This window comes from Myotis daubentonii, chromosome 4, assembly GCF_963259705.1.
Source record: "Myotis daubentonii chromosome 4, mMyoDau2.1, whole genome shotgun sequence".
Classification (NCBI taxonomy): Eukaryota; Metazoa; Chordata; class Mammalia; order Chiroptera; family Vespertilionidae; genus Myotis; species Myotis daubentonii.
In genome coordinates, this window is record NC_081843.1 from 84,873,722 (window position 1) to 84,886,178 (window position 12,457).

Consider the following 12,457-nt stretch of genomic DNA (forward strand, 5'->3'; position numbering starts at 1 on the left):
CTAGACAGTAAGTTCCTCAATGGCAGTGCCTACCATAGGGCACTGTAAATAGCAGGCTTTTGTCACTCTGCTGTCTACCAACCATATTTATAGATAAGTGCCTTCCCTGAGCCACTGGTACAACACCTTTCCTTTCACTTATCATGGAGAACCAATTTAGAAAAAAATTAATCAGGAGCCCTACCAAAAATAAAAAAAAATTACCATTAGTTATGATTATAGACTATTTATAGCACTATGGTTGTATAAGAATAGCAAGGAAAAGGGTTTACAGTATCCTGTCATATTGGAACTGCAATTTTATTTATAAAAACAGTTTGTAATGCACTGACTTCTCTATGGAGTTCAGAAAGAACCTGTGATGGGTGCCGAGTTTCTCGGAGAATACAATGTTTCATTTTGCTCTAATTCATTCTATTACCGAATTAAACTTTGATGTATTGGTCTTGACAAGTGCTTCATGCTGATTGTATTGTGTATGATAGTATAATCACTCCCCATGCATTTCCCACTGGCTGGCTGATTAATGCAATAGATTACCTGCAGCATTGATGGCAAGAGGGAATCATTGCCCTTCTGTGCTCTAAACTGTTTGTATTTCCAGTGTGCATGCATGCGTGTGTGTGTATGCGTGTGTGTGTGTGTGTGTTTTACACGTACACAGGCACCCTGAAGATCTACCTATACATAGGTGGAAAAGGTGGGATAAACCAGAAGAAGGAAAGAAAAAGAAAACTGAGGACACAGAGAACATTAATGTCAATCATTGTTTTTAGTACTCGCTTCTTAATGCTTCCAAATAGGTGACTAGTATTATACCTCAATTATTCATTCACTTTTTACTCACAAATACTTACTGAGCACCAAACTCTAGCTAGGCACAATGTTTTTCTCAACCTTTACAGAAAAACAAACTTTAAAAATGTGTCACAATCAGTGTTCTAATCAGTGGGCAAGAAGGGAAAAGGGGGGAGTGAGGATTATCAAGTGAGCACTAACACAGGGATGAAAAAGAATAGCTATGAAATTGGTTTAAATGCCTAAAATAAATACAAAATATAGAGTGAGTAGTTTAGTGGTTAAAAAAAACAACAACACAAAAATCTCTAGATGACTTGGTCTTGGAGATCAGACTCTTGTGCTCTTGCAGCGTTTTGAAAGCATTCCTCCTAATGGGATTTTCTCCCAGTTTCAAGCTTACATTTGACCCAAGTGCCCTTTAACTCCTCCCACCCAAACCGTTCAGCCCTTGCTCATCTGCAAAGACTATGGCTTCCAATCTAAGGCACTTAAAGACTGCTGATTGCTTACATCTACCTATTTTATGAATGATTCTCACTCTCTCCTCCAGGTTTGCTGAAGCAAATTTTGAAATTTACTAGAGTAACCCAAAATGAAAAGGGTTGGAAAGCATGACCCACAGTCAACAAAGTCCAGCTGGCCATAGCTCACCATCACAGAGATTTGGATTTCTATTTCAAAGGTTATCTTCACAACAGAAGGCGTAGAGTTGAGTAAGTAAGCCACATTTCAGACAACTACTATCACTACTCCTGACTATTACCTTTAGCTCAGAGTCTGAGAAAATAACTGGAAAACCAGTTACTAACTCATCCAAGCAATTTAATGTCAGAAGGCACCTGTATTTTACTAGAGTCCTATTTTTATTTCAATTTGGAATTTTTAAATAAAACACTCAAACAAAATTATACAATTACCAAACAAGATTACAGCAGCCTCACAAAAATTCATCTGCTACAAATCACTTACCACCCTGTCTTCCCCCTAAAATATGTAAGAGGAAATTTTTTATATGAATAAAAAAGTTATTCTTTGGTATATCTCTAAGAAGAGCAGCTACTAAAAGTCTATGAATACGACTATCAAGCATGCATTTTGAATCTCAGAATCCTTTGTTCTAGAGAAATCTTGGTGGAAAGCATAGCGTAAAGTGGTGAAAGTCACCTTGCTGGAATTGAGAAGAACCTGCTCTCTCTTCCTTTCCCTCCTACCCTAGGACTCTGTGAGGCAGTGTCTGAACAGCCCCTGTCTAAGGGATAACCAATATTATTTACTTCCCTGGATTCTCCCCACCCCTCATTAACCTACCTAAGCTTAAATGAACTATGAGAACATTTGTACAGCATCCAGAGAAGAGTGTATAAGTATGTGGCTGCCTCAGTCCTGGGCTTCCACTTTTTATTCTAGCTCCTGGCATCCCTGATTCCTGTGAAGCCCCTGGGAATCTCAGATTGTTTAAATGAGGCTTCTCAGACCTTGTTAATTTTTGTATGCTGCCACTTCAGGGTAAGAAATAGTGCAAGGAAATTATCCTTAGCCTGACTTCCATCATTTTCACTCTCACACTCTTGAGATCCACAATCTAGCAAGGAGACTCCTCCAGCTACATTTCCCTTTGGAGGCAGCTTCCTGAGGACAAGTGCAATACTAACTCTTAGGAAGTGGGAAAAGTAAGGAGAACTTTTCTAAATTGTTATGAGGAAGAAAAGGACATGTTTTACTTATGCTCTTACATTCCTATTAACCACTAATTTGAGAGTAGCATCTACTACCAATGGACTCATGGGCCAAATAAAAAGACAGCATAAAAAGGTAACTGGAACCCATTCTTGGTACAAATAATGTACCAGCATGCTACGTGTATGATATAGAACACTAAAGTATATAATGAATCATAAGGCATCTTAACTCCTAATTAAATCTCCATGGTATTTAGAATAGAGTTTTATAAAAATATACAAAGGGGTGACCTCAAGTGTTGTTATAAATTATCCAAATATCTAAATACCTTATATGACTATCATTAAGACTCTCCAACTTGTTAGATAATAAGATCAAATTATCTGTAAAGCTCTCTTTTAATCTTGAGAACCTACTATTTTATATTAATATTTATTTAAACTGTTTTCTCTTTATTTCTACTTTCACATACAGGGTACCGAATGGATATTTAATCTTAGCAGCTGCAGTCAAAAAGAAGCATGATTGATTGATGCATTACACAGTATTTATCATAGGTTTGCTAACTGTACAGAAATATGCCTCTTCTTTTGGTTAACTTCTGACCCAAACTAGAAATTACTCTGCCTACTTAAAGAAGCAGAGAATAAACCCCTCCTTCCCATCCCCAGACAAGAACAGAATCCAGAGGCCTCTGACCCAAGAACAGAGAGGTCTCAGTTTTAAGAGACAGAAAGCAGCAGGATCACACAACAAAGAAAGAAATCAGACCCCAGTAATGAGGACCCAGCAGCAGATACCATTCTGAGAACAGTGCTGGAGGGAAGCAAAGTCTCCTGAGCAACACAATTGACAAAGCCCGTGTATTTAGAGGGAGCTCTGAATAATAAGAAGGAAAGCAGAGACCAAGACAGGAACTCACAGCCCCATTCCAGAGCAGAACAGCCCAGCCTGTGCGCAGGAAGGGTCTGCAGAGCCTACAGACCACATCAGGTAAACAAGTGCTGACAACCGTGTTATCATCAGGGCCTTGTATGGGCCAGGACAAAGACAGTAGCCTAAGGGTCTTCCCTGCTCCTTAGCAAAGGAGACTGAAAAATGAGATCAAAACTTCACTGTATCCCATCTGCAGTATGTAATATCTTAATATATAACATATCATGCAGTTCTCAATGACATATGTTTGCCTATTCTACATTAATGTGTTTGTTTTTTCAGAATCTGAAATTAGAGAGTTGGAAACAAACGGGCAACTAGATGAGGTACCACTGCAGTCAGGACCGAGGGAGCACGGCTGGGCAGACCAGGCCAGGCAGCTTCTACAGCGTGGTTTACGGCCATCTAGGTATAATCTTCACTTGGTCCCCTGCTCTGCACTTAGCAGAGAGACCGCCTAACAGGCGCATTATATAGTCTTGAAAAAAAAAAAAAAAGCTAAGGACAGTGTCTAGTTTGGTGGTTAAGTCTTTGAAGTCACTGACACCTGGGATAAAATTCCTGCTCTGCTGCTGTGATCTTAGGCAAGTTATGCAGTTTCTTAGCCTCAGTTTTCTCAGCTGATAAATTAGAGCTAATAACTGTTTAAGAATTAAATAAAACAATGCATGAACTAAGTGCTTAGCATAGTGCCTGATATAGTGGCTGGACTGTAATGGGAAATAAAACAAAGCGAAAATTTAGGTCCTCTCTCTTTCTCTCTTCCCTTTGAAGTTAACATGGAAAAAGAACAAGGTTGGATTGAAGGCAACATTTTTTATAATGAATTGAGCTCACCCCTCAATTGATCTCATCCCTATCTTTGTTCATGTTATTCCTTCTTTCTGGAGTATTCCCTACAATTCACTTTCATAAACATCTTGTAAAACCATGTTAAATTCAATCTGTACACATATTTGTACTAAAATGGGAATAAATTACCCTATCAAAGTGCTTCTCAGTTCATTCATGCCTGTTCTAATCTCTCGTGTCTCCTGATGGCTGGCAGCTCTCTAATCCCACCTTCCTACCAGTACCATTGTCACAATAAAATATTTCATGCATCTATTCCTCTGGACATAGTAAGTGCTACATATGTACTGATAGAGAAACTAGTTAAGAATTCTGGAAAGAAGGCACTGAAATGGTAAAGCTGTATTCTCCTTGTACCCAAGGAAGACAAGCTAGTAGGTGCCAAGCAATCCCTGATAATGTGGTTCATTAGGATAACATTCTGCAGTCGCAGCGACAGGAAAGTTTCCAAGTCTATAGTGTCATCTTCTTACTGCAAGATGGGGCTCTGGGAATTGCTGTTTTCTCCATGGCACTAGCAAGGAGGTAAACCACATTGGAATGCTTTCTAGTTCTCAATGAGAAGCAGTTACTCCTTAGCCATTCACTAACCGCCATCAACTTCAAAATGTAGAAAGTTTGAGTTTGAATTTACCACAGAAACTAAGGGGCTTAAAACAGTGTGTGTGGGTGGAGGGAGGAGGGAGCAGAGGGGGTTCCTAGCCTACTGCTTTCAGCAATGTAAGATGGCATTTCCCAGAAACTTTTCCACAATTACCCCCCAAACCAGAGCCTTTAGAGTATTATTTCTGGCTGTGCACAAAGGGTCTTACTATATCCTCTAGAATGTGTAACTTAAGTATATGTTTTCTTCCTTATTCAAGAATAATGTTATAGGTAGTCCTGGTTGGGTGGCTAAGTTGGTTGGAGCATCATCTCACACAATAAAAGACTGTGGTTTGATTCCCAGTCAGGGCATATAACTAGGTTTCAGGTTTGACCCCAGGTCAGGGCACATACAGGAGGCAACTGATCAATGTTTCTCTCTCACATTGATGCTTCTCCTCCCCTCCCCGCCCACCCTACCCCCCCCCCCAACCCTTCCTCTTTCTCTAAAATCAATAAGCATATTCTCAAATGAGGATTACAAAAAAAATGTGGGTGGGTGTAGAATAGACTCAGAGATGAGAGAAGACTACTTCTATCTGGAAATGTAGAAGGAACAGCATTTTCTAGGTACACGGTATAGGTAATTTTTAGTATTTTAAATAAATGGGATCCCAATGGATAAACTAAGTCCTCTACTGCTAAACAGATTTATACTGATTTCAAGTGCTCTGAGTCTGTAACCTACTCAATCTGTCCAGCAATGTTATAGCTGTTGCTTAATAATAGTGGTCAAACTAACCTTACAATGAAATTTGAACTAGAAAGAAACACCTAACTATGGCTATTTCTGCTAACACAGAATTAGGCATCCAGATAAAAAGCTTTGGACAGAACTCAGAGGTACCATCTTTTCATGTGACCTGAGTGAACACAGCTCAGAGATGCAAGGCTCTTGCAATAACATCTCCCCAAGAAACAGTGTTTATATGCTAAATAGCAAAACACATGACTCAGCTTAGAGAGAAAGTTAAGTGTTTAAAATATGGGGGGGAAGGGGATATTATGTAATACTTGAAAGTGAAAATTTAAGGCTTTTCCCCCATGATAAAACTGTAATTAAATCTTATTTAACTGTTTCCTCTTATGACATCCATTTTAATTAGGTTTTAATAAACTGGCAGCCACAACCTATAGTTTTAAAAAGCAAAGTAAAATTACAGTCTAGGAAACATTTAAGGCGAAGAGACCCATCAACACAGATGAGAGGTTACAATATATCCCCTCATACCAAAAGACCCCCACGGTAATTAAGTGTGCTGAATAGACAGCCAGTAGGTGTGCTCGCCACCAATGGCACTGGGCTGTTCTTTGAAATCCCAAGTAGTATCTGTGATCTGTTTTCCAGGAAATTTGCAAGTCTCAGAATAACAAAAGCAATTCAAGAGGTGTGAGTTCTATAGCTCTACTAGCTGTGTAGCCTCTATCAAATGTGCAACTTAGCTTCTACCACTGAAAGGGGCTTTCTGTTTTAAGATTTTAATACACACATTTTCTATAGCTGATCATGACACAACACTCCTCTTGAGAAGACTGCCTTATGCTTAAGAAAATGAACATTCATGTAGAGAAAGAAAATTAATATATGAAAAATTGATTCACATATAAGACAAAGTATCTGCAAATGAGATGCACTAAACAGAAGCTTAATATTCATTTGTATTTATTTCATACATTATGAAAATCAGGGAGTAAATCACAAAATTAACTCAGACCAAATGAATATCATAGGCACTAATTTTAGAAAAGAAGAACTGAGCATAATTAGTTCCTTTGTTAGCCAGAGAATGGGGGAAGAAATTGGGCCTGTTGCTACCTCAAAAAGTTTACATACATTTATCTGAAAGAGAGAAAAAGTTAAGTGACTGCTCTTTTTTAAAACGAATTTTAAATCAACAACACTTAAATTTTAATAAATTACATATACTCAGAATATTGTAAATTTGGGGGAGGGGGAATATCTATCCTATAAAAAAAAATTTGTAATCTGGCCAAGATCCCTCAAAGCCCTCTGCCAAGCAGCAGAGTTACTTAGCCAAGTTAGTCTTACTTGTGCACTTTCGTCAGAGTAAAGCTTTCATGCCAGGAAATACTTTTTTTTCTGGTGTATTGGTCATTGCCAGAAATGGACCCATCGAACCCACCGGTGCTAAGGAGTTAAGCATCTGAGATTTAATTTAACAGTTTCAGCTTTATTAAGCTGTCACAGAGCAGCCCCACTTTGATAACAGTAGCTGCTCCAATTATGGCTTGGTTTAGGGTTGACAAGTGTAATGATTCATTCGTGGCACATGAGAAGCAATAAAAGGTTGTTTTGCATTACAGCTTTAAAAATGTGGGCACTTTTTTCATTTAATTTGTCACTTAGCTTTTGCTAAGAGGACATTTAAATTGCAGTAAAAGGCAAATGGGGCTTTTAGTTTAAATGTAATCCCCATATTTAAATGATCTGTAATGGCGCAGTGTTGGAGTGGGAACACTATTGTCTCACAGTGGGTCCTGATGGTGACATGTGACATTTGTATTCAAGTCCTGTATTATCCATGTGGCTAAAGGGCTTCCAATTTCATTTCACAGCCAGAAGCCTGCAGAAAACACCAATTAACTTGCAGATCCCATTTGCCGACAAAACTCAGCCTCTTCTCAATGTCTGGCATCTGGCAGTGCTCAGCATTTAATTCCAGAGCAGAGCCTTGAAGCAATGTGAGCCCAGTGCAGGGGCACAAAGTCAAATTCCCCCATTTTATTAAGAACCAAAACCCTTTCCCTTTGTAGTCCAGACGCAACTTTCAGTTAATTTTTTGGTGAATGAATATTAAGATGTGATAGCTATTGTTCTAAGTAGGATTCTTCACAGAGCTCAGACCCCATTAAAACAGCAGGTGACCTCTGCTCACCACCAGAACACATAGGAGAATTTATAGCAGTCTAGTAATTATTTGGGGATGGGGTGTGATACAAGAAAACATAGGGCAAGAAGATGTACTCTTCATCCTGGACTGAAACCAAACTTGAATAGAGGCTGGTCCATAATTAGAAGGTCATCAGAGGATATAACTAGAATCAGCTCATGGAAACTTGCACTCAATGAGAATTTATACTTTTGATTAAGGGTTGAGGTACATAATTTTCAAAACCAACTTGGAAAAGTAAGATGTGACTAATGGATTAAATGTGAACTATACAAGTTTTGGCTATATCGCTTGTATTTATTTGATAACAAAAAAATTTAGTTGGTACTTTCTTCTTACTAGTTATTTGTAATCCTAAGCTTCTCTAAGTACTAAAGTTCTTTAAATTTTATTCATTTAATACTAATCCAATAATGTTTTCTTAAATGATTCCCTTCATTATAGTTTTTTTAATGCTAGTTCTTTTTACCATCATAAACCAACTACTGAATTCAACATTTACTGTAACAAAATTGAGGATGGTTTACTTAGGAAAGTCAAACACTCTAGTATTCTATAAAAATAGTTGTTTAAACCATGCATTATACCTATGTTTTCTAACCACTACAGCATGCTCCCAAACATCCCTCCAATACACTGAAACTATCTACTGACATTACAGATTAATTGGGAGGAAAGGCCATCGCCTTTATTCTTTCATGTCCCCAAGGGAAATACCAAGATTAAATTGACATTTACCAAGAGTTGCCATCCACAGTCAAGTTCCTGAACACACATCCTATTAATGGGAAGAAAACTTGCATGTCAACTTCTTTACCACTTTGTATAACCCTACGTCATACAATGTCATCTTATGGAAGTCTCCTAACCTCCTCAGAATTTAGTTTCCTTATCTGTAAAAGAGTTTATCTCAAAAGTCCATTCCAATTACTATGACCATGTGGCATCTTCATCAGCAAGTTTCACTTGGTCTAGAATAGATGTGGAATCAATCAGCAGGATATGTTCCCCATCATTAGGCAAGATGAGGACAGGTATGAAGATGTGAAGACTTCTACTACTCAACTGCACTTAGACTAGGATGTTTTAGTAAATATACCTAGAACTTAAAATTAATACAAACACAATAAAGTACTGGTTAAAAACTCCACTTACCACATAGATTTCTTAATAGAAAGACAAAATAATAAGTAAATTATTAATTCTTTAGCAATGAGCATTAGGTAACAAGAGTCATCCCCCAACATTTCCCAGTAAATACGACAGCTGTTTCTCATTTTTTTCAACCACCTCCTGTATTAGTATCTTTACTACCAAGGATTTGGAAAGCAATAAAAATTAGAGTCTGCTCTATATTTTTCATTCTTATGATCATTAGTTCATTTTAATCTGTAACAGTCAAAATATAAAATGGATGTTCAAACTACTTTTGATATTTTTAATGTAGGCAAAAGGGAAAAGCAGCCAAATTTTAGCTGAATTGATCACAATATTACTCTAGAAACAAGAAACTTTTATACAAAATACTTATTTCAAAGTAATACAGTTTTACAAATATTTAAAGGCTGATTCCTGTGATCACTTTCCTTAAGATCAGACAGTTCCCTCCAAACCCTGCCAAGATTGTTTCCTGCAAAGTTCTTATCCTCCCTATCTTGTATCCAGTATATAATGGCAACAAGTTCATATAGGAGTAGCGCTCTCTCTTCAGCAATACACTGATCATGATCTTTAACCATTCAACATAGTCTTCATCCATATAACTCAATGGCAATCTGTCAGGAAACTTATATTTACCCAGTTCATCCCAGAGCTGCCTGTATTTGTCAGTCATCGCAGTGCCTTGTTGCCTCCAAAGTGACAGACGAGGATCAGCCATGAATTGCTCTGTTATCAAGGTCAACATGCGGGCCCCATTAGAGTCCCTCATCTTCAGCATCTCCCGAACCTAGTGGGGGGGGGGGGGGGGGGGACAAAACGGACTTAAAAAAAATGTTCAAAAACAAACAGCAATACAGAGACAGATCACTTTTCTTGGGAGGAGGGGCAGTTAATTCTCAACACCAACTCTCTTAAGCAAACCAAAGTTGTTAAAACTGGTTTCTACCCTAAATGGTAATTGAATCAAAGAACTGACTCTTAGTTTTTCTATATTGTTTTAGAATCCACACAAGGAAAGAAATTTGACTAACTTCCAATTCAAAAAGAAAAATTGCTAGCTTCCAGAAAAACAGTATCAAAACCAAGAAGTCAAATCATTTGGCATCTTCCTGACTCTCCAGTTGATTGCACTTTCCACCAGAAGAGGTGAGCCTAAAAAGCAAGCTACTAAGAATTCTTTCGGGATCTTCTGAATTGACCTAATGATGTTTATAGTAGCATCTGTCCTGCAGTTTTTTAGAAACAGTTTTATTGAGACAACATTCACATACATACAATTCACCAATTTAAATTGTGCAATTCAGTGGCTTTTAGTATATTCAGAAAGTTGTGCAACTCTTCAATTTTTGAGGTAAATTAGTAATTTCAGTAACTTCTCTCTCACCCCAAGTTCTGTGGCATAAAGAACAGTATCATATTCACTTCGATGGATTGTTTTTGCAATGGTAAAAGGAAAGTGAACAGGGCTGTAGGTTCAAGAACTCTTTTGGCTCTAAACGAACAATTCACGAAGCAGAATCATGACCAGGGGGCCCTAGGAAGTTCTCAGTCTCTCACTCTGGAACCTCGAGCTCTCTGTCCATTACTCTTGTGCTACATTTCCAAAATAAAAGGAAGAAAAGAAACACAAGGCTAACAGGAAACCCTAAATGAATCCATCCTTTCCAAAAGTGCACAGCTATGCATTCAACAAGAATCCCAGCTGAATACCAGCAGTCCTCTCTATAGGAAATTCCTAAAGCAAGGTCATGAACAGTGAAAAAGGAGAAGTGGGTCCTTTGATTCAAGATTCTCTTTGTGAACAGCAAATGAGGAGGAAATAGCAGATCTTCAATAAAGCATCTCAAACCTCCAGATTAATAAATCCTGCCTCAGGCTGGTACCCTGACAAGTGATGGAATCCCCTCATAGGTTCTAGAATTTGAGCACTTCTACAGTAAACCACAAGGGTTGTGCTTCCAGGAAGGTTATTTCAGTAATCTTAAAAAGGAGTTTATTACTAATATGGAAGCACTAAAAATTCATGAAAAGATGAATATTGGATGAAAGAGAAGGACTTGCCATTTATTGTGCATCATACTTAAAAGTTTTTTACATTTATACTTACCATTTAATCTTTATAACAAGTATATAAAGTAGGCCAGATTATAACCCCCATTTTATGAATTATAAAACCAAGTTAAAGTACAAAGGGTTAAAGGGGTCAAATATATGGTGACAAAATCAGAACCCAGATCTGTCTTAACTCTACTGAATACTAAAGTTATGCCATTCCCAAAATTAGAAGTTGATGTTACTTCATATGTCAAATGTAATATATACATCATATACAGATAAAAACTACTAATGAAGGCCAGTCTAACACTTCTTTCACATTGCTTCTACTAGGCCACAGTGTACTCTGCTGGCATGAGACTATGAAATACTTCCAGTGTGTCTAAATATACTAAAACTTTAATAGTTACCACTATATCAAGTTTGATTTAATGTTTTCTTTCCTGATAAATTTCTAACCTATTACTCGGCTAGAAATAGCAATGAAAATAAGCACTAGTAAGCATATAAACCAGTACTATTATATGCATCTATAGAACAGGCCATATAGAATACTACATCTATAGCGTAATGGTAATTAATTTTCAGACTGTTGACTCTGAGGCATTAAAGGAGTTTGAAGTGCCTATGAGTTACTAAAGATGAGTAAATCATGTGTGGAATAGTTTTAGAGTTAAGTATTTTTTTTAATCTAATCATTAGAAAATTGGCAATCTCTGTATGGTATATGCCGCAAGGGTGGAGAACCTTTTCTCGGCCAAGGGCCATTTGGATATTTATAACATCATTCTCAGGACATACAAAATTATCAGCTTAAAAATTAGCCTGTTATATTTTGTCAAACATTTAATTAACTTACCCCTCATGCCTTGGCAGGGCCAAACCAAATGATTTTGTGGGCCTTATACAGCCCATAGGCTGGAAGTTCCCCACCCCTGGTATATGGAATAAGTCTTTATTAAGAGAATATGATGAATATACTATTTTTTGGTCATAACTAGTAACAGAGTTTAATTCTTCTGAACTGAAAGACATCTTTTAATTATTATGAGTATTAGAAAGATTATTTAACAAAAGTATCAATGTACAATTATCTGTTCCCTTAAAGCCAATCTGAATATAATACCAGTAATGATGGCTGTAACTCCAATGAAAAAACAATGATTTAATATGATTAAAAAAGCATTTTATCCAATCTTTAGATTTGTGTTTGTGGTACTAAAAGTTCTTATAAAACAACAGTTACAGCTTTTGCTCACACAGAACTTATAACAAAGCTAACTTTGTTTCTTAGGTCATCAAATTTTGGTGCCGAAAATTAACATTTACCAAGGCCCAAATACATGTTAGACACCATTATCATTTAACACCATGATCACAACTTGAGGAGATATGCTACTATTAGCTAATTTTAC

At 37.3% G+C, this 12,457-nt stretch overlaps 1 protein-coding gene across 3 annotated transcripts in view; it reads right to left on the reverse strand.

Annotated features, from left to right (window-relative positions):
• Positions 1-12,457, reverse strand: part of ZSWIM6 (zinc finger SWIM-type containing 6) — a 212,686-nt gene that overhangs the window by 56,424 nt on the left and 143,805 nt on the right. For all 3 annotated transcript variants that reach the window (XM_059694565.1, XM_059694563.1, XM_059694562.1), the window contains exon 4: positions 9,624-9,774. In XM_059694565.1, the coding sequence (XP_059550548.1) occupies positions 9,624-9,774 (151 nt within the window). The remainder of the gene's footprint in view (positions 1-9,623; positions 9,775-12,457) is intronic.